Source organism: Pan troglodytes, chromosome 19, assembly GCF_028858775.2.
Source record: "Pan troglodytes isolate AG18354 chromosome 19, NHGRI_mPanTro3-v2.0_pri, whole genome shotgun sequence".
In the NCBI taxonomy this organism is placed as follows: domain Eukaryota; kingdom Metazoa; phylum Chordata; class Mammalia; order Primates; family Hominidae; genus Pan; species Pan troglodytes.
The window spans coordinates 36,853,542-36,877,102 of NC_072417.2; the positions used below are offsets into that span (position 1 = coordinate 36,853,542).

General features: G+C 40.9%; 2 protein-coding genes across 3 annotated transcripts in view; one reads left to right on the forward strand and one right to left on the reverse strand.

Annotated features, from left to right (window-relative positions):
• Positions 1-12,990, forward strand: part of CRLF3 (cytokine receptor like factor 3) — a 42,546-nt gene extending 29,556 nt beyond the window's left edge. Inside the window, exons 5-8 of the mRNA XM_009432461.4 lie at positions 1,566-1,788; positions 3,084-3,216; positions 9,658-9,770; positions 11,245-12,990. Coding sequence (XP_009430736.1) covers positions 1,566-1,788; positions 3,084-3,216; positions 9,658-9,770; positions 11,245-11,501 — 726 coding nt within the window. The 3' untranslated portion in view covers positions 11,502-12,990. The remainder of the gene's footprint in view (positions 1-1,565; positions 1,789-3,083; positions 3,217-9,657; positions 9,771-11,244) is intronic.
• Positions 3,284-23,561, reverse strand: part of LOC748524 (polycomb protein SUZ12-like) — a 44,137-nt gene continuing 23,859 nt past the window's right edge. For both annotated transcript variants that reach the window (XM_063798740.1, XM_063798741.1), the window contains exon 8: positions 3,284-5,058. The gene's annotated coding sequence lies outside the window, so the exon portion shown is untranslated. The remainder of the gene's footprint in view (positions 5,059-23,561) is intronic.

Sequence of the window (23,561 nt, forward strand, 5' to 3'; positions counted from 1 at the left end):
AGTGCTGGGATTACAGGTGTGAGCCACTGTGCCCAGCTGAGATTTTATTAAAAGGAAATTTTTTTTTTCTTTTTTTATAAACATGCTGTTGTTATTTCGTAACAGGACTGTCATTCCATTTTTATTATTTTTCCTATCAGTGGACCTAGTTATTTCCAGTTTTTTGCTATAAGTATTTTTACTTGTGTTTCTTTATGGACATATGTGAAGTTTGTAAAATATTAATATTTACCTAGCTGTAAAATTATGAGGTCTTCTTAGAGTATTGGATCCATACGCTGATAGGTAATAACAAACTTTCCACAAGATGATTCTATCAATTTAGCCTTCCAAGGAGTATATGAGTTTCTGTTATTCCATATCTTGACCAATAATTGGCATTGTGAGACTTCATATTTTTGCCTAAATGTACCTTGTTGTGGTTTTATTTGTTTGTTTTTGAGACAGGGTCTCACTCTGTCACCCAGGCTGGAGTACAGTGGCACAATCATGTCTCACTCTAGTCTCAATCTCCTGGGCTCAAGTGATCCTCCCGCCTCAGCCCCCAAGTAATTGGGACTTCAGGCATGTGCTTCCACAGCCAGCTAAGTTTTGTAATTTTTTGTAGAGATGGGGTTTTGCCATGTTGCCTAGGCTGGCCTCAAATTCCTGGGCTCAAGTGCTCCACCCGCTTCGGCCTCTCAAAGTGTTAGGATTATAGGCATGAGCCATCATGTCTGGCCTTGTTGTGGTTTTAGATTGTATTTGCCATATTACAAATTAGGTACAAATTAGGTTGAATATTTATAATATATATTTTTGGCTATTTATGTTTCTTCTCCTGTAGAACGCTTATTTATGTCTTTTACCCATTTTTCTATTGGGTGGCTAATTAACATACAGAATATATGCAGGACCCCTAAAAATTAATGGGGGTTCTGTATACTGTATGTTAATTATCTCTTGGTTATTATGAATGGTGTATGGTTGTGGGAAACTTACTGAATCTTGAATGTTTTATCTTTGGCATTGATTAAAAAACATGCCATTTCTTCAAAGGAGGCAGACTTTTTTATATCAGACTGGGAAATACAGAACACATGGTTCAATAAAGAAAAGAAGGGAGCCCAGGCGCAGTGTCTCACACCTATAGTCCTAGCACTTTGAGAGGCTGAGATGAGAAGATTGCTTGAGCTCAGGAGTTAAAGATCTGAGATATGGTGAAACCCAGTCTCTACAAAAAATACAAAAAATTAGCCGGACATGGTGGTGTGCACCTGAAATCCCAGCTACTTGTGGGGTGGAAGGAAGAGGATGGCTTGAACCCGGGATGTGGAGGCTGCAATAAGCCGAGATCACGCCACTGCACTACAGCCTGGGTGACAAAGTGAGACCCTGTCTCAAAAAAAAAAGAAGGGAGATAATGATGTGATGGCATATTTTCTATGGCCTTCCCAAGAATACCCCATATTCAGCATGTGGGCCTGTCTGCTTGGTCCAAAACGGCTCCGTTCAAAATTTTTAAGCAGGAATGCTGAGAGAAGTCATTTTCTGTTTTTTACCTAACATAAAGCTTTTCTCCCTAGGTGGATGACGACTTTACAGCCCAAGATTACAGGCTCCAGTTTCGTAAATGTACTTCAAATCATTTTGAGGATGTATATGTAGGTTCTGAAACTGAATTCATAGTATTGCACATAGACCCCAACGTTGATTACCAGTTCAGAGTCTGCGCCCGAGGAGATGGCCGACAGGAGTGGAGTCCTTGGAGTGTCCCCCAGATAGGTCATTCCACATTGGTGCCTCATGGTATGCTGCTAACCTTTTCTCTCCTGAAGCCTAACTATATATTAGAATACCTGTATTCTGTGCTAAGGGCAGCACACTGACAACCAGCTATTCTAAGCATAGATCCTGAATTGATAAGAACAACATGCACCATGTCTTTTACTCAGATTACCTCATGTGATTTTTGTTTTCATCAGTTCTTCAGAGTCCAAAAAAAAAATGCTGGACAAGATTTTTAGCCTCATTGAAAACCAAAGATTGAAAATATTATGTAGGACACTGATACTCCTTTTTCTTTTTTTTATATTTTAATGTTATTTAGTTAGTTTTTTTGAGACAAGGTCTCACTCTGTCGCCCAGGCTGGTGTGTGGTGGTGCAATCATGCAGCCTGACCTCTAGATCCTTCTGCCTCAGTCTCCCAAGTAGCTGGGACCACCTGCATGCACACCACACCTGGCTAATTTTTTATTTTTTTCTAGAGACTGGGTCTTGCTATGTTGCCCAGGCTGGTCTCAAATTCCTGGGCTCAAGCAATCCTCTTGCCTTGACCTCCCAAAGTCCTGGGATTATAGGCATGAGCCACTGTGCCCAGCTGATGCTGATTTTCCAAACTCTAAAGAAATACCTGGAGAGAGACATTTTCTTAAAAGTCTGATGATTTGAGGGCTGGGCATGGTGGCTCACACCTGTAATCCCAGCACTTTGGGAGGCCAAGGCAGGCGGATCACGAGTGCAGGAGATCAAGACCATCCTGGCTAACACGGTGAAACCCTGTCTCTACTACAAATACCAAAAATTAGCCAGGCATGGGGCACCTGTAGTCCCAGCTACTTGGGAGGCTCAAGCAGGAGAATGGCTGAACTTGGGAGGCGGAGCTTGCAGTGAGCCGAGATCACACCACTGCACTCCAGCCTGGGCAACAGAGCGAGACTCTGTCTCAAAAAATAAAAAGTCTTATGATTTGAAATTGATCTCTCCCCTGCATTCTTTTTTAGAAGATGTAGACTCATTTATTAATTAGATTTTTATCAGGTTGGAATAAGTTCAAGCAATTATGCTTGTACCATGATTTTATTAGATAAGAGATAACACTTGTTTGATTTATTATGTCAAAATTATGCAGGAATATACTAAAATCTTTTTTGTAATTTGTGGGACTGATCATGATACCCTGTTAATGGAATCTTTTATTTTACTGAACTTGACCATGGCCCCTAAGAGTAGTCTCCCATTTCCATGTTTTATTTAACGTGTCTGTATTGAAGATATCCCTCAAGAGATTCTAACAGTTTTCAATATCTTTGCCTTGAAAAAGAGTGGACAGCTGGTTTTGAGGGGTACAGTCTGAGCAGTCGAAGAAATATAGCACTCCGGAACGATTCTGAATCATCGGGTGTTCTCTACTCCAGAGCTCCGACTTATTTCTGTGGGCAGACATTAACATTCAGGCAAGTAGATATTAAACATCTCACCTGCCTCAGGAAGCAGAGTGAAGTGCATAGAGCATACATAAGCTTTGAATTCAAAACATCCTGAGTTTATTCCGTCATTTATAGGCAGTGTTACTGTGGGAAGGCTTCTTTATTTCCTGTAGCTGTACTTTTCTCATCTGTATTCATAGGGTTATTACGTAGATTAACTGGGAAATGTATATAAAATGCTTGTTATTTAATATGTTTATATCTCTTTTCCTCTTGGTAAGTAGAGGTAAGTAGAATATCTCTCAAAAGTCAATCTTAGGCTGGGCATAGTGGCTCACACCTGTAATCCCAGCACTTTGGTAGGCCGAGGCAGGTGGATCACCTGAGGTCGGGAGTTCGAGACCAGCCTGAGCAACATGGAGAAACCCCATCTCTACTAAAAATACAAAATCTGCTGGGCATGGTGGCACATATGCCTGTAATCCCAGCTACTTGGGAGGCTGAGGCAGGAGAATTGCTTGAACCCAGGAGGCAGAGGTTGCAGTGAGCTGAGATCATGCCATTGCACTCCAGCCTGGGCAACAAGAGCGAAACTCTGTCTCAAACACACACACACACACACACACGCACACACATATATATACACACACACAAAATTAAAAAGTAAATCTTAAAAATTTAGAGGCCTGGCCAGGCACGGTGGCTCACACGTGTAATCCCAGCACTTTGGGAGGCTGAGGCGGGCGGATCACGAGGTCAGGAGATCGAGAACATCCTGGCTAACATGGTGAAACCCCATCTCTACTATAAATACAAAAAATTAGCTGGACATGGTGGTGGGTGTCTGTGGTCCCAGCTACTCGGGAGGCTGAGGCAGGAGAATGGCATGAACCTGGGAGGCGGAGCTTGCAGTGAGCCGAGATCACGCCACTGCACTCCAGCCTGGGTGACACAGCAAGACACCGTTTCAAAAAAAAAAAAAAATTTTAGAGGCCAAGAGACTGGACGCAGTGGCTCACGCTTGTAATCCCAGCACTTTGGGAGGCCGAGGCGGTTGGATCACTTGTGGTCAGGAGTTCGAGACCAGCCTGGTCAACCTGGTAAAACCCCATCTTTACTAAAAATACAAATATTAGGCCAGGCGCAATGGCTCCCGCCTGTAATTCCAGCACTTCGGGAGGCTGAGGTGGGTGGATCACAAGGTTAGGAGATCAAGACACCACCCTGGCCAACATGGTGAAACCCCATCTTTACTAAAAATAGAAAAATTAGCTGGATGTGGTAGCGCACACCTGTAATCCCAGCAACTAGGGAGAGTGAGGCAGGAGAATCACTTGAACCCGGGAGGCAAATGTTGCAGTGAGCCATTGCACTTCAGCCTGGCAACAGGGCGAGACCCGTCTCAAAAAAAAAAAAAAAAAAAAAAAAAAATAGCAGGGTGTGGTGGCACACACCTATAATCCCAGCCACTCAGGAGGCTGAGGCATGAGAATTGCTTGAGCCTGGGAGGCGGAGGTTACAGTGAGCTGAGATCGCGCCACTGTACTCCAGCCTGGGTGACTGAGCGAGACTCCATCTCAAAAAAAAGAAAAAAAGCATAGGCCGGGCACTGTGGGTCATGCATATTATCCCAGCACTTTGGGAGGCTGAGGTGGGCAGATCACGAGGTCAGGAGATCGAGACCATCCTGGCCAACATAGTGAAACCTCGTCTCTACTAAAAATAAGCTGGGTGTGGTGAGGTGCGCCTGTAGTCCCAGCTACTCGGGAGGCTGAAGCAGGAGAATCACTGGAAGCCTGGAGGCAGAGGTTGCAGTGAGCAGAGATCGCACCACTGCACTCCAGCCTGGGAGACAGTGCGAGATTCCATCTGAAAAAAAAAAAAAAAAAGCAAAAAAATTTACTGGCCAAGAATTTGTTTTGTCCTTTGTGAATCATTAACAGCAAGTCTTTGTAAGAGACAACACTGTAAACATATTATGTATATGCTACTCTCTAAAGTAAAACTGAAAGCAAGCCTCCCCTACCACTAATTAATGTTGTTTCTCTACCCATTTCTTTCTGTAATGGAAGTTTCTTTTTTCTTGTTTTCATGTTATCTGAGATGTATTCTTTATAGTCATGTTTCTGAATAGCTCTTCGTAGAAACTAAAGACCAGTTTTGACTTAGAGAAGTAAAGTTTGCCTGATTTTCACCATACTCACCTTAGTGTAACAAGCTCTCTAAGTTTTAAGTCTTGAGATGGGATTTTATTGTGAATGCTTGACCCAAGTTCCTTTTGTTCTCAGGCCCTTATTATTTAAGGCATGGAGAATATCTGAATATTTTATCTAAGCCAGTGTTGCGGTATTCCTCTCCAGCTAAGTAATTTGAATTGTCAGCGGTTGTCAGATTATACTAGTTTATGTTTTGTCTAATTTTTGACACCTCACCCCTTAATGAAGAATGACTCAGTAAACAGAAAAATACCAACAGAGAGAGAGGAAAAAAAAAAAAAAGACTAATACCTAAAATCTATTTAATTATTCCCCAGGTAATCATGAGTTTTCTGTACTTACATACCCCTTCTCTGCTTATGTCCCTTGTTTACAGAAACACTTCGGTTAGTGACTCTCCTGAGAACAAGGTATTTCTGTGCAATGACAGAGCTTCCTAACTTGATAAATTCAGGCCAGATATCTCAGACTGCAATAATGATGATAATAATAATAATAATTGCAGTTAATATTTAAACAGTATTTACTATGTGCCAGGTACTGTCTTAAGTATTTTACTTGTATTAACTCATTTGATTTTCATGGTAACCCAGTGAGATAGATGGGTTATTTATTTTAGGGATGAGGAAACTGAGGCATAGAGAAGTTATTTACCCAGTGTCACACAGCTAGTAAATGCCAAAACTAGGGTTTAAATCCAGGCAGTTCGACTCCAGACTGGTCCGTATTGCTTCTTTTTCATGGGAGAGTTAACATGATTCTAGTTAGTGTTGAAGTCTACAGTTTCTCTATTACTGTGTCCTTAGCTCTTTAACTTTTACCTCTTATGACCTTTCACCACTTGATCTGACGCTCTCCTGCTCTTTAAATTCTTCCTCCTTGGACACATGGTAATGTCTGATAGATTGCATAGTTAGGTTTATTTCTTAGACCATTCAGTAAATATTTATTAAGACATTGGAAATTATACAAATTGATTTAAATTCACCTCTGCTGACCGTGATGTGAAAGACACATTAGGTCTCAATAAACTGTTGAGTCTCTCTTGCCTCTCCTAAAGATGCATCACCAGGCCCCACTTGGCAGGGTGATTAACTGAAATTCAGTTAAACTCAATATAATGGTAGCCAGCCTTTTGCATTTTTGTCATTTTTTCTTTGTGCAATGAAATGTTTTCTCCCCTTGTTTAAAGGAATTTCAGGCATCAGCAGTGAAGCCAGAGATGTGAATGCAAGGGGGACTCCATGCATAAGGGCATAAGGGAGGAGCAAGTGGGCCTACTTGAATCAAGAGAAACAATATTTAGTTTTTTGAGGGTACTTAAGGGCCTAGTAGTTAGAAGGGAGACTATACTCTTGAAGGCACTACTTTAGCCGGGCGCAGTGGCTCACGCCTGTAATCCCAGCACTTTGGGAGGCTGAGGTGGGCAGATCACGAGGTCAGGAGTTCGAGACCAGCCTGGCCAATATGGTGAAACCCCATCTCTACTATAAATACAAAAATTAGCCGGGCGTGGTGGTGCGTGCCTGTAATCCCAGCTACTCAGGAGGCTGAGGCAGGAGAATCGCTTGAACCCAGGAGGCGGAGGTTGCAGTGAGCCGAGATCACGCCACTGTACTCTAGCCGGGGCAACAGAGTGAGATGCTGTCTCAAAAAAAAAAAAAAACAGAAGGCACTACTTTGTTATTTATCCCAGTCAGTCCCTGCTGAAGCTTCTGGAAGGCTTGGAGCTGCTGAAGCCAGAGAAACCTGTGATACTGGCTGGATTTTAACAGTCTCTACACTCACTCTCATTAGATGCCCAGGTCTGCTAGCTACCCCCTCCTTCCAGGTCTCCCTCACTTCCTATGTGAACATTCCTGCTCTTTCCTTGCTTCTAAGATTTTCTGTTTTTTTTTTTTAAGGTTTCTTTCTTTCTTTTCTTTTCTTTTTTTTTTTTTGAGACAAAGTCTCATTCTGTTGCCCAGGCTGGAATGCAATGGCACAATCTCGGCTCACTGCAACCTCCACCTCTCAGGTTCAAGCGACCCTCTCACCTCAGCCTCCTGAGTAGCTGGGACTACAGGCGCCTGCTACCACGCCCGGCTAATTTATTGTATTTTTACTAGAGACGGGGTTTCACCGTGTTAGGCAGGATGGTCTCAATCTCCTGACTTCGTGATCCGCCCACCTCGGCCTCCCAAAGTGCTGGGATTACAGGCGTGAGCCACTGCACCCGGCCTATTTTCTTTCTCATTCCCCTCCCCAGCTCTCCCCCTCTTTTTAAGACAAGGTCTCACTCTGTCGCCCAGGTTGAAGTGCAGTGGCATGATCTCAGCTCACTGCAATCTCCACCTCACAGGTTCAAGTGACCCTCTCACCTCAGCCTCCTGAGTAGCTAGGATTACAGGAGCCACTACCACACCCAGCTAATTTTTGTATTTTTTGTAGATATGGGGTTTCACCATGTTGCCTGGGGTGGTCTTGGAACTCCTGACCTCAGGTGATCCACCCTCCTTGGCCTTCCAAAGTGCTGGGATTACAGGTGTGAGCCACTATGCCCGGCCCCTCCTCCCCATACTTCTTTAGACTGCCCAGATATGAAATAACTTCAGAAACCTACCCAAATATTTATTATGATCCTGCATGTTTGCTATTTCACAATCAATGACATTTTGAGGCCACATTGACTATAAATAATCACATCTGTCTTTGGAAAAGCCACATTTTCTTTCACACTAATTTTTTTTTTTTTTTTTTTTTTTTTGTCCTTGCAAAGTTGGCTTTCTGGATGGAGAGAATGATGTGTCTGGCAATAGGGATCTGTACATTTCCTATTTCAAGAGCACACAAAGTATTGACATCTGAAATGAAAACACAAAAGGAAAAGCTTAAACTTGCCACATAGAAAGTTCTTCAAGCTTGAATAGTGTCTTCATAACCATAATGGGTTTTTTTTAGGATTATAATAGTTCTTTTTAAATGCTTTATTTACTTAACAAATAGTAATCAAATCATTGCAAATTCTTATATGGAAGATTTAGGCGCTGGCAGCAATAGTTACATAAATTATAATGTCAACTATGACAAACTTTCTATGTGTCTAGAGCTAGAATATAAAATAGAAGTGTGCCATCATGGCTACAAATGGTTAAGAATATAGATTCTAGGCCGGGCACGGTGGCTCACTCCGTAATCCCAGCACTTTGGGAGGCCAAGGAGGGTGGATCACCTGAGGTCAGGAGTTCCAAGACCAGCCTGAGCAACATGGTGAAACCCTGTCTCTACTACAAATACAAAATTAGGCCAGGTGTGGTGGCTCACGCCTTTAATCCCAGCACTTTGGGAAGCCGAGGCAGGCGGATCACCTGAGGTCAGGAGTTCGAGACCAGCCTGACCAACATGGTGAAACCCTGTCTCTACTAAAAATACAAAACTAGCCGGGCATGGTGGTGCATCCCTGTAATCCCAGCTACTCAGGAGGCTGAGGCAGGAGAATCGCTTGAACCAGGGAGGCAGAGGTTGCAGTGAGCTGAGATCATGCCATTGCACTCCAGCCTGGGCAACAAGGATGAAACTCCATTTCAAAAAAATAGATAGATAGATAGATAGATTCTAGAGTCAGAATGCCTGTGTTTGAGTCCTGGTTCCACCAGTCATCAGCCAGGTAGTCGGGATCAGGTTATTTAGCTATTTTTAATCTTTTTTTCTTTTCGTGCCTCATTTTCCTCACTTATAAAATGGGTATGTTAAAAATAGCACCTACTGGCTGGACGCAGTGGCTCACGCCTGTAATCCCAGCACTTTGGGAGGCCGAGGTGGGTGGATCACAAGGTCAGGAGTTCAAGACCTGCTTGGCCAAGATGTTGAAACCCCATCTCTATTAAAAATAGAAAACTTAGCTGGGTATGGTGGTGGGCACCTGTAATCCTAGCTACTTGGGACGCTGAAGCAGAGAACTGCTTGAACCCGGGAGGCAGAGGTTGCAGTGAGCCAAGGTCGCACCACCGCACTTCAGCCTGGGTGACAGAGTGAGACTCCGTCTCAAGAAAAAAGAAAAAGCACCTACCTCATAGATTGTTGTAAGAATGATAGATAGATATAAAATAATTAGAACAGTGCCTGGAGTACAGCAAGAACTCAATCATGGTTGCTGTTACTATTTAGAAAAAAACAATTGTGGTGAGATTGCTCTTTTTAAGCTAGTGGCTGTTAAGTATCATTCATGTTATATTTTTAAAAGTATGAAATGACCTTTCTACTTCATTTACAGAGTTGAAACTGTGGGACAGCCAGACAGAAGAGACAGCATAGGAGTGTGTGCAGAAAAACAGGATGGATATGACTCTCTGCAGCGGGATCAAGCTGTGTGCATTAGTACAAATGGTAAGAGATAAATAACTGTCATTCTCTTGGAAATATATTAATTATTTTAGTAATATATGAATCTGTTCCAGTTCCATACATTTATAGTAGGAGATGAGAAAATTTAGGTATTTTTCTTTTTCTTTTTTTTTTTTTTATTATGAAGTCTCACTCCATCACCCAGGCTGGAGTACAGTGGCATGATCGTAGCTCGCTGCAGCCTCAAATTCTTGGGCCCAAGCCATCCTCCCACCTCAGCCTCCTGAGTAGCTGGGACTACAGGTGCATGCCACTGTGACTGGCTAATTTTTTTTATTTTTACTTTTTTTGTAAAGATAAGTTGTTGCCCAGGTGGGTCTTGACTCCTGGTTTCCAGCAATCCTCCCACCTTGGCCTCCCAAAGTGCTGGGATTACAGGCATGAGCCACCGTGGCTGGCTGAAAGTTTTGGTCTTAATGACATAATTTATGTGACTACCATGTACCAGGCATTGTTCTAAACTCTTTACAAATAATAAATCATTCAGTCTACATCCCTAGTGCTCTTTAAAAATCACTAGCCAGAGGCCGGGCGCGGTGGATCACGCCTCTAATCCCAGCACTTTGGGAGGCTAAAGCGGGCAAATCACGAGGTCAGGAGTTCAAGACCAGCCCGGCCAACATAGTGAAACCCTGTCTCTACTAAAAATACAGAAAATTAGCCAGGTGTGGTGGCGGGTGCCTGTAATCCTAGCTACTTGGGAGGCTGAGGTAGGAAAATCGCTTGAACCCGGGAGGCAGAGGTTGCAGTGAGCCGAGATCATGCCAGGTGACAGTGTGAGACTCCGTCTCAAAAAAAAAAAAAAAAAAAAAAAAAATTCACTAGCAAGACATGTTAATAATATTTTGTGTTGTTGGCTGGGCATGGTGGCTCACGCCTGTAATCCTAGCACTTTGGGAGGCCAAGGTGGGTGGATCACGAGGTCAAGAGATCGAGACCATCCTGGCCAACATGGTGGAACCCCGTCTCCACTACAAATACAAAAATTAGCTGGGCGTGGTGGTGCATACCTGTAATCCCAGAGGCTCAGGCAGGAGAATTGCTTAAACTTGGGAGGTGGAGGTTGCAGTGAGTCCAGATCATGCCACTGCACTCCAGCCTGGGCAACAAGAGTGAAACTCTGTCTCCAAAAAAAAAAAAAAATTGTGTTGGTGAGTCAAGAATTTGGTAGAACAAGATTCTTTCTTGTTTATTCCATAAGAAACAGTCTTGCTATTTCACAGGAGGTAATTTTGTAACACTGTCAAGTTTCTTTTGATGACACTGATATGGGAAACTCAGTCTCTGCTGGAAGAGTACAACCCTGGACAGAACTCTAAAATCTATGTCCAGTTGGCATTCCAGATTTTTTAAAATCTGAATTAGGAAATGAGCTGTGTTACCAGTAATCTAGAAACTATTTCAGATCTCTTAGTTATTGCTCACATGTAAATGACTCTTTACCTTAACATTTTAGGTGCAGTTTTTGTCAATGGAAAAGAAATGACAAATCAGTTACCCGCAGTTACTTCTGGGTCCACTGTCACGTTTGACATTGAAGCCGTGACTCTAGGAACCACCAGTAATAATGAAGGTGGACACTTCAAGCTTCGAGTAACTATAAGTTCAAATAATAGAGAAGTGGTTTTTGACTGGTTACTTGATCAGTCTTGTGGTTCTCTTTACTTTGGATGCTCATTTTTCTATCCTGGATGGAAAGTGTTAGTGTTTTAGATGTTTGGGTGCTTGGCTTTGGTTTTCAGGGTCTAACGTAGCTGTCCTCAGCCCAGCGTAGTTGTAATTGCTTTAAAAAAAAAGTTGAATTCATCTCTACCTTAGGCTATCGGAAATGGAAAGTGTTTACTGGATTCATTTTGTAATATTTTAGCAAAAAGAGACTTGAATGTTGTGGACAAAATCATACAATTCAGTCAATTTTATTTTTAGCATACTGTTAAATACCACATCACAATAAAAATCAAATTGGCATTAAAAGTATAGAAGATATAGAAAGTTCTATACCCTTCCACTGTACTTCTTAAAGTTGGTTATTAGACCAGGAAAACTTAATGTAATATTATTTTAAAAATCATCTTAAAGGATCCAAGTCCAGGTAACTCTTTAGAACAAGAGGAATAGGTCAGATAGAAGAAGCTGTGTAATGTATTAATACATCCGTTCATGTGCTGTCCACATGAATGCGTTGACTGTGCTCTCCATGTTCAGGTATTTGTAAGCAGTGTTGACTTTTATCCCATCTTCAGTAATCTTTAAGTCCCCAAAACATTATAATTTTTTCTTTTTTTGTTGAGACGGAGTCTCACTCTTGTCACTCAGGCTGGAGTGCAGTGGTGTGATCTCAGTTCACTGCAACCCCTGCCTCCCACGTTCAAGCCATCCTCCTGCCTCAGCCTCCTGAGTAGCTGGGATTACAGGTGTCTGCCACCACGCCTGGCTAATTTTTGTATTTTTAGTAGAGACAGGGTTTCACCATGTTGGCCAGGCTGGTCTTGAACTCCTGACCTCAGGTGTTCCACCCACCTCAGCCTTCCAAAGTGCTACAATTACAGGCGTGAGCCACTGCAGTGGGCCAATTTTTGTATTTTTTAAAATGCTTGACCAAGTGTCTAAAATAGGCAAGTAGTACCTTTTGTTCTTTCATTGCAATTTGATTCAGTATAGGCTACAGTATTTTTACAGGGTAAAACTACTTATGGCAGTAGTATGCACAGCACTGTTAGCCATTTCATATGTATGTAATATGCACGTGTGTATCCAATCTGCCTGTGACATGCATTTTACTCTTTGCAGAGAATGAGCTGCAGTCCAGTTTAATGTCAGTTTGATAAGTGGTCTCTTTTTAGCAGAGCAAAAAAATATAGCGTAAATATTTTTTTAAAAAACTTAAATTTGTGTGTAAAATATTTATTTGAAGGACTTTAATATGTAAAAATAATTGTCTTCTATGCCAGCCTACAGATTTTATTTTAATGTGAATTTTTTTTTCATTTTTACCAGTAGTAAAAAAGTAGAAAAGTATGATATTTTTGTAAGATAATTTATTTGGGGATTCATGTTCCCTGTTAGACAATCATGACCTTTTCTACTTGTCTTTTTATATATAAGTAGTAGATTTCCACTTGTTTAGGGATTAAGAAGATGTTCTAGAATGTAGATACCTTGTCCAGCCATAGGAATCAAAATAAAAAACTAAAAAAGTTCAGTGTGTGTACTTTTTTCTTCTGTGAGATTTGGTGAATCCAGTTTTAACCTACTTTCCATTTGAAGGGAAAACAGGCTTCTTGTGGCTCCAGGCATTTTAGTAAGATATCATTGTGACTTGTGAAAGGGTATGTGTACCTTCTTGTACTTTCTTTTAAAAACTTTTTTAAAAATATTTTTTGTAGAGAATGAGGGTCTTGCTTTGTTGTCCAGACTGGTCTCAAACTCCTGGCCTCAAGCAGTCCTCCCCAGTCTTGGCCTTCCAAAGTGCTGGGATTATAGGCATGAGTGACCACACCCAGCTGGTTACTTGTACTTTCCTATATTCTGTGTCTGATACTGAGCATCTTGCCTGACACAATGTGTGCAGAATGAATGTTGGATCGAATGAGTCATTTTCTCCAGATATCTTCATCTCATTCCTTTAATTCATCAAATATTTGTTGAATGTATTTATTTCTTAGCCTCTCTAGGGAAATGACATCTTAATTTATACCTATAGAATCTGCCTGTTCACAGGAGTGCCTTAAACCTAATTTGAGACAGGAGTGGTAATATTTGGAACTCTGAAACTAATTTTTTTTTTTTTTTTTTGGAGACAGAATCTCACTTTGTTACCCAGGCTGGAGTGCAGTGGTGCAATCTTGGCTCACTGCAACCTCTGTCTCCTGGGTTAAACGGATTTCCCTGCCTCAGCCTCCCAAGTAGCTGGGATTACAGGTGTGCACCACCACACCTGGCTAATTTTTATACTTTTAGTGGAGATGGGGTTTTGCCATGTTGGCCAGGCTGATCTTGAACTCCTGGCCTCAAGTGATCCTCCCACCTTGGCCTCCCAAAGTGCTGGGATTACAGCCGTGAGCCACTGTGTCCGTCCTTGAAACTAATTTAAATACTGACTTTTTTTCTTGAACTGTGAAGATTTTTTTTAAAAAAAATGAACTCATTGGCTGGGCGTGATGGCTCACGCCTGTAATCCCAGCACTTTGGGAAGCCAAGGCAGGTGGATCACCTGAGATCAGGAGTTTTGAGACCAGCCTGGCCAACATGGTGAAACCCCGTCTCAACTAAAAATACAAAAATTAGCTGGGCATGATGGTAGATGCCTATAATTCCAGCTACACAGGAAGCTGAGGCAGGAGAATCACTTGAACCCTCTGGGAGGTGGAGGTTACAGTGAGCTGAGATCACATGATTACAGTCCAGCCTGGGCAACAAAAGCAAAACTTTGTCTCAAAAAAAAAAAAAAAAAAAAAAAATCATTCTGTTCAAGTAAGTAAGGGAACCTAGTACTCCAAACCTATGTGCTTGGAGGGAAGAGTTTGTGTGATGATATGATCATAAGAATTGATTTTTTGGCTGGGCATGGTGGCTTATGCCTAGCCATTTTTTATTCACTTAAAAAAAAATTTTGGCTGGGTGTGGTGGCTCACACCTGTAATCCCAGCACTTTGGGAGGCTTAGGCTGGTGGATCACCTGAAGTCGGGAGTTCGAGACCAGGCTGACCAATATGGTGAAACCCTGTCTCTACTAAAATTACAAAAATTAGCTGGATGTGGTGGCGCACGCTGGTAGTCCCAGCTACATGGGAGGCTGAGGCAGGAGAATCGCTTGAACTCGGGGGGTGGAGGCTGCAGTCAGCCAAGATCTTGGCACTGCACTCCAGCCAGGACAACAGAGCAAGACTCTGTCTCAAAAAAAAAAAAAAAAAAATTTAGCCAGGTGTTGTGGTGCCCACCAGTAGTTCCAAAGGTACTCAGGAGACTGAGGTGGGAGAATTGCTTGAGCCTGGGAATTTGAGGTTACAGTGAGCCTAGGCAACATTGGTAGACCCCATCTCTTAATAAATAAACACAAACAAAACAAAGAAATAGAGCAACTAGATAGATAACAAAAGCAAAATCCCCTGGATAATATCTACAGTAAGACTAGGTGACCACTTACCCCCTCAAATCCCAAAATACAAGCTAGTGAAGACGAACTACAAACAGATGCAAGACCTGCATGATCTCAGTGTCTGTGCAGGATGAAGAAGGTGCAAAGCCTGACAGATGTGAGAACAGGCGAAACCCCATATCATCGACTGGAACTCCTGGAAAGCACCATGTAACAATTGAAAAGTAGCAACTGAAACTCTAGAAATTTGTTTCCCTCCAATACCAGATGAATGCAAGTGGGCCATGCGTGGTAAATGTGTTCAGGGGTGCTTAAGATCACTTTCAGTTTCAATGATTTGCCAGGACTCACAGAACTCAGAAAAGCTGTTACACTCATGGTTACTATTTAGTAAAGCAAAAAGACACAAATTAAAATTAGCAAGTTTGGCCAGGAATGCTGGCTCACACCTGTAATCCCAGTACTTTGGGAGGCCAAGGTGGGAGGATTGCTTGAGGCCAGGAGTTGAAGACCAACCTGGGCAACATGATGAGACCCCCATCTCTACCAAAAAAAATTTTTTTTAATTAGCCAGGCATAGTCAGGCATTAGCCAGCTACTCAGGAGGCTAAGGTGGGAGGATCATTTGAGTTCAGGAGCTTGAGGCTACAGCGAGCTGGAGTACATTGGCAAATGTAGTTCGCTGTAAAAATAAATGGCCAGGCAGTGGCTCATGCATGTAATCATAGCACTTTGGGAGGCCGAGGCCGGCAGATCACGAGGTCAGGAGATGGAGACCATCCTGGCTAACACGGTGAAACCCCGTCTCTACTAAAAATACAAAAAAATTAGCCGGGCGTGGTGGCAGGCGCCTGTAATCCCAGCTACTCGGGAGGCTGAGGCAGGAGAATTGCTTGAACTTGAAAGGCAGAGGTTGCAGTGAGCCGAAATTGCACCACTGCACTCCAGCGTGGTGACAGAGCAAGACTCCATCTCAAAAAACAAAACAAAACAAAAAACTATTTAGACTAGAATGTAGTAAAAGTGTGTTCAGAGACTAGTTTGGACACAGCACTCCACAGGAATTTATCTTATAAAATACTTGATACAGGTTCAAGTATAATCACTATTAACATTTTTGACAAGATTTAAAAAAATCAAATAACCCACTTATCTATTAGACCAGCACTGGTTTAGTCAATTAAGGAACCCAAACAAAACAAAACAAAACAAAAAAACTGAGAACTTTTAAAAAGAAGTAAATCTATATGCTCTGACTTAAAATGATGCCCATTTTACAGGGTTAAGAGCTTCCAGATAGGCTGGGCACAGTAGCTCACACCTGTAATCCCAGCACTTTGGGACTCCAAGGTGGGTGGAAAACCTGAGGTCAGGAGTTTGAGACCAGCCAAGCCAACATGGTGAAACCCCCAGGCGTGGTGGCGCATGCCAGTAATCTCAACTATTCAGGAAGCTGAGGCAAGAGAATTGCTTGAACCCAGGAGGCAGAGGTTGCAGTGAACCGAGACCACGCCATCGCACTCCACCTCTGGGTGACAGAGCGAGACTCCATCTCAACAGAAACAAAGAAAAGGCCAGGCCGGGCACGGCGGCTTATGCCTGTAATCCCAGTACTTTGGGAGGCCGAGGCGGGTGGATCACAAGGTCAGGAGTTCGAGACCAGCCTGGCCAACATGGTGAAACTCCATCTCTACTAAAAATACGAAAATCAGCTGGGCATGGTGGTGCGCGCCTGTGATCCCAGCTACTCAGGAGGCTGAGGCTGGAGAATCGCTTGAACCCGGGAGGCAGAGGTTGCAGTGAGCCAAGATCGTGCCACTGTACTCCAGCCTGGGTGACAGAGTGAAACTCCATCTCAAAAACAAAACAAACAAAACCAAAAACAACAACAAAACCAACAACAAAAACCCTTCATATATATAATCCTTATAGTCTCATGAATAAAAACATACTTTAAAACAAGAAATTTAAAATGAAAAAGATCATAAAGATAAATCCATGCAGAAAACCCAAACAGTATAGATAAAAATTATTTGAAATCTCATCACCTGGAGTTAACCACTATTATAAATTTTAGAAAGAGGGAAAAAATATATATATACACACTTATGTAAAAATTTAATATGGAAATCTTGTCAAACTATCATCCTTTTTAATAGCTTTTTAGATTTAACGTGTTTCTAACGTTTATTTAAAAAATGCTGAGAAAACCTGTTACCTACATCTTTTGTTAACAAGTTACTACATTGTGACAAAAATATAAAATTTGAATTGTTAAAGACTATATATACAATTTTAACTTTATATATATTGCCAGTCTGCCCTATAGTAAGACTGTATCAACCTTTTTTTTTTTTTTTTTTGAGACAGAGTCTTGCTCTGTTTCCCCGGATAAAGTGAAGTGGCAAAATCTCAGCTCACTGAAACCTCTGCCTCCCAGGTTCAAGTAATACTCCTAAGCCTCCCAAATACCCAAGTAGCTGGGACTACAAGCATCTGCCACCATGCCTGGCTAATTTTTGTGTTTTTGGTAGAGATGTGGTTTGACATGTTGGCCAGGCTGGTGTCAAACTCATAACCTCAGGTGATCCACCCGCCTTGGCTTCCCAAAGTGCTGGGATTACAGGCATGAGCCACTGAGCCCGGCCCCCAACTGTTACATCAAAATATTATTTGAGAGTATATGTGTCCTCACGTCCCTAAAACACTAGAAACTGTCAAACTTTTAATCTTTGTTGAACTCTCAAAAGTAGTATCTCTGCATTTGCATGCCTTTGAGTACTAATAAGGTTGAGTACTGCTTTAAAAGTTTGCTGGCCATCTATATTTGTTTTTTTAAGAACTGCGTGATAGTCCTTCACACATATTTCTTATTAGACTGCGTATCTTTTTCTTGTTTCATAATTCACAATATTATGTATTCATATTAGCATTTTGTGTTACAGATATTTCCCCCATTCCATAATTTGTTTGTAACTTTAGATATTTTGCAGTATAAAAATGACTAATTTTAACCCGACAATTTTTACTTTATGCTTTCTTACTTTTCAATCATCCTTAGAAGGGTCTTCCTCACTGCAATATATTAACATTCACCTATTTTTTTTCCATGCTTATGAATGTTCATTTTTACATGTTTATGAGCCTTCCAGAATGTATTAGGCCTAAGATTATTTCCAGATGACTGAAGAAGAGTTGTCACAATTAATGAACAGTTTCTCTTTCTCACATGGCTATACCAACACCTTTATCATAAACTAAATTTCAAATATACATCAAACTATTTCAGGACTATGCCTGAATGGTATGCTTGTCTATTCCTATGGTTATACCATAGGGTTTAAGTTCTCTTAACTTCATGGTATGTACTACTGTATACTGTATATCATACTAAAACTGGTAAGTAAAAATTCTCAAAATATTTTTCTAAAATTTCCCTTAGTATTACTAAATATCCTTCTAGATTAACTTGGAACTAATTTTAAGGCTTAAAAAAATCCTTATGAGATTTTGCATTGGATGGTACACTGACCTAACATATTTAGAAATAAAAGACATCATTACAGTTTTGAATCTACCTATTTAAGAAATGTATGGATTCCTCTTTATCTCTTAAAAGAGTTATTTTAAATATGCTTAATCTAAATTCTGCAGATTTCTTGATAAATGTATTACTAGTCATCCCTTATTACCTGCCATTACAATGAATAGAATTTAAAATAGCCGTTAACATTTATTGAGCACTTATTGTATGCCAGGCACTGTACTAAATATTTTATTATTTCATCTAATCCATCAATTCTATGTCTCATGTTACAGGAAAAGAAACTGAGACATGGATAAGTAACTTGCCAAATGCCACATAGCTAGGAGCAGAGATTTGAATTAGGCAGTCTGGCTCTCAAAGTATGATGCCTTCCGTGTGGCCGGGTGCAGTGGCTCATGCCTGTAATCCCAGCGCTTTGGGAGGTCAAGGTGGGCGGATCACAAGGTCAGGAGTTCCAGACTAGCCTGGCCAACATGGTCAAACCCCGTCTCTACTGAAAATAAAAAAAATTAGCCAGGCGTGGTGGCACGCACCTGTAATCACAGCTGCTCGGGAGGCTGAGACAGGAGAATCGCTTGAACCCGGGACGTGGAAGTTGCAGTGAGCTGAGACCATGCCACTGCACTCCAGCCTGGGCAACAGAGCAAGACTCCCCCTCAAGAAAAAAAAAAAAAAAAGAATGATACCTTCCGTTAAATGCTCTGACTAGATCATTTACTTGTGTTTTTTAAAGTATAAAAAACAAAGGCCTCTACTTCCAACATGAATTAGCATTTGGGGAAGAAAACATCGATCAAAAATGGGAGTTCATAACTATAATGTGCTCAACCTTCTAAGTAGTCCATAGCTTCCCATCAAGAATAGTCTCCCATGTTGCTCTTTTCTTGCTTATTGGACATTCTTCCATTTCCTGCATGGCTACTTCATATTCCCCATCTAAAAGCTGTAAGCGCCTGTTAGACAAACACATATCCTTTAAAGTAACCTGTGTTATTACTATAAGTACACAAATTCTACATCTTTAGATTTATACTAAAACCATTTATTAAATTTATAAACTAGCTTACATACCCAACAAGATTTTAAAAATACAGCTACACTCCAGTCCTGATGAAAGCAATTTTAATGATGTACACTAAAAACTGTATTACTAGGAATTCATTACTGTAGTTACTCAGATATAACTCTAAACATGTAAAGTATAATATGCCTGAGGTCTCAAAACCTGGTACGTTGTCAACATTAAATATAAAGCGTAAGTACAGGCTTTATTTATTTGAGATGGAGTCTTGCTCTGTTGCAACCCAGGCTGGAGTGCAGTGGTGCAATCTCCACTCACCATAATCTCTGCTGCCCAGGTTCAAGCGATTCTCCTGCCTCAGCCTCCCGAGTAGCTGGGATTACAGGCGCATGCCACCATGCCCGGCTAATTTTTGTATTTTTAGTAGAGACGGGTTTCAGCATCTTGGCCAGGCTGGTCTTAACTCCTGCCCTCGTGATCCACCCATCTCGGCCTCCTAAAGTGCTGGGATTACAGGCATGAACCACCGCGCCCAGCCCAGGCTTTATATTTTTAAAAATAGGATAACAGTGTTACAATGCTTGTCTTAGGGAAACACTAAGAATTCTGTTACCTTTAACTACTGTAATTGTTTGAATTAGAATCCTTTACTTGTATACTTGACCAGTAAACTGATTATTATAATGACAAATCTGGTAACTATGGAATTCTGGGGACACCTGGCACATATAGGTGCTCAATAAACACTTCATGGAATACTAATTGAATCAAATAATTCAAATATATTCACACAATATAGTTTTAAGGTGTGTGTACATATGTGTCTATGTATAACTTATTTTTTCCATACTTTAAACACTAGTAACCACTACTAAACACCATTCTTCAACCATGCTCAGTAATTAACTGTATATATCAAGCAACTGGCTTCTCTTCGTCGCTCTTGGAGAAATTCTATTAGGTAAAAACAGCTGACATTTATTGAGTGTTCACTATGTGCCAGGCACTATTATAAACATTTTACATGGTTCATTTAATCTTCCCAACAATGCTATGAACTATGTACTATTACTCCACTGCCAGAAGAGAAAACTGAGGCAAGAAAAGGTTAAATAACTTGCCTTAAAATCAAACCATAAATAGCCAGATCTAGCAAATGAATCCAGGTGTCTGTCTCTAAAGTCTCTTAAAACCAAATGATTGACACTTAAGAATTTTTGTCTTTTCTCTATGCTGTACTACTTAAATTTAGTCAACTTCAATAGTACATCAGCAAAGCCATTCAACTATTTTAAAAACTAATTTATTTATTCAAATAGGTAATAAATTCATATATTTCTAAATCAAAAAGGAGCTTCCTTATGCTTTTACGTAGATACATACTATTCCATTTTGTGGGTGTACATTTGATACCTACAATCCAATGCACCCTCCTATCTGTAATGTATGTGGAGACCTTTCCCCCACAGCCTGATCAAGTGCTTTATCAAGTTTTTTGGTCTCTGTCAATCTGATAAGTGAAAAAACGCATCTCAGTGTACTTTTAATTCAGATGTTTTATTGTTTTAATTGTTTAAGAACCATATATATCTATTTTGGTAAACTTCTTATTGTTTCCTTTGCCCATTCTTCTATTGGGCAGTGGTCTTTTAAAATTAGTATGACCTGTTTACATTCAAGAATGAGATATCTACCTGAAAGACAAGTTGAAAATAATTTCTCCCCATCTTGTCATTTTTGACTTTGGTTATGGTGGCGTTTTTGTTTTCTGAAGAAGTTTTTGATTTTTATTTTGTTCAACTTTGCATTCTTTTCCTATATGGCTTTTGAATACTGGTTATTATTTCAAGGAATTAACTGGATTTTTTTTTTTGACAGTCGCTGTGTCAGCCAGGCTAGAGTGCAGTGACACAATCATAGCTCACTACAGCTACTCATCACCACTCCCTAATCTCAAGTAACCAGGGACACAAACACTGCGGAAGGCCGCAGGGTCCTCTGCCTAGGAAAACCAGAGACCTTTGTTCACTTGTTTATCTGCTGACCTTCCCTCCACTATTGTCCCATGACCCTGCCAAATCCCCCTCTGTGAGAAACACCCAAGAATTATCAATAAAAAAATAAATAAATAAATAAAATGCAAATAAATGTGGAAGAAATGTTAGAAAATTACCATTTTCCAACTGCCAAAGGAATAATTTATTCAAGCAAAAATAATCGATGCTAAAACTATTGGGTGACAGGCTATGGGAAGAAAATGGATATTTACTCAGCTTCATGTATTAGCATAAGAATTATATGCTGATTTATATAAAAGGGAAAAAAAGTACTGTTACAATGGAGAAATATTGTGAACAGCATCTTAACTGAGTGATCAAACCTAGTATTACCTTTTGTCTGTGATGCAGTACGTAAAGAACACATCACTCATTAGAATCCCTGCCAAAAATGTTTAACCTGAAGCTAATCAAGAGGAAATCACCATAGAAGTCCTAATTGAGATACATTCTGCAAAACTACAGGCCTATACTGGGGGAAAAATGTCACAGAATGTAGGGAGAAAGGCTAGGGGACTATTCCAAATTGAAGGAGACTGAAGAACTATGACATCTAGCTATGGAATCGGGGTGGGGACAGGACAAATTATAAAGGACATTATTGAGGTCAACTGGGGAGATAGTATTGTATTTGTATTTTAATTTTCCTCATAAGTGTACGGTGGTTATACCAGAAAATGTCTTCGTTCTTAGGAGATACATGCAAGAGAGTTTATAAATGAGGAATAAGGCAAACTTTCAAATTGTTCAGCACAAAAATAAAATATAGCCTCATAAATCAAATGTGGCAAAATGTTAACAACAGATACAATCTAGATGAAGGGTATGTGGATATTAAATGACTTTAGTATTCTTTCAACTTTCCTATAGTTTTGAATTTTTTTTTTTTTTTTTTTTGAGACAGAGTCTCGCTGTCACCAGGCTGGAGTACAGTGGCACGATCTCAACTCACTGTAACCTCCGCCTCCTGGGTTCAAGCGATTCTCCTGCCTCAGCCTCCCGAGTAGCTGGGACTACAGGCATGCACCACCACGCCCAGCTAATTTTTGTATTTTTAGTAGAGATGGGGATTCACCATGTTGGCCAGGACGGTCTCGATCTCTTGACCTCGTGATCCGCCCCCCTCAGCCTCCCAAAGTGCTGGGATTACAGGCGTGAGCCACCATGCCTGGGTGAATATTTTCAAAATAAGCTGCTGTGGGGAAATTCTCCCAGTTTCTTCTTGGCACTTTTTCTTTAAAATAAAAGCATTATCTTTTTCTTACAAGAAATGTGTAAACATATGTGTCAGGTACAGTGATTAAAAAAGAAAATAGAACATACCCCATGCTGCCTAAAATAGAACAATTAACAGCATCGATGAAGTCCAATGCACCTCATTCTAACTGTTTCCCCCACAGACATGACCACTACTTTCTAGTACATTTATGGTTCTATTGTTTTCCATTTAAATCTTCGATCCACAATAAAATTTCTGACTTTAAAAAGACACTGGCCGGGCACGGTGGCTCATCTGTAATCCCAGCACTTTGGGAGGCTTAGGCAGGTGGATGATGTGAGGTCAGGAGCTCCAGACCAGCCTGGCCAACATGGTGAAACCTCATCTCTCTAAAAACACAAAAATTAGCTGGGCATGGTAGCGGGTGCCTGTAATCCCAGCTATTCAGGAGGCTGAGGCAGGTGAATCGCTTGAACCCAGGAGGCAGAGGTTGCAGTGAGCTGAGATCATGCCACTGAACTCCAGCCTGGGTGACACAGAGAGAGTCCGTCTCAAAAATAAACAAATAAATAAATAAAAAATAAACAATAGGAGGAATGGCCTAGTTACTTTCCCTGGTTCTTTGTCCTATACCTGACAATAACTGTTAACTACCAGCACGCAGCCTGGTACAAGAAATGACGGCATAGGTTTCTTTCTCCAATCCCAAAAAGAAAAAATGCTGGATTTGCTTCCCAGACATTCTTTCACTGGTGATATTTTCACTAAAATATTTCGTTTCCAAAAAGAAATTGCAGAAATATTTAATAAGTCTGTGTTTCTTGCCATCCT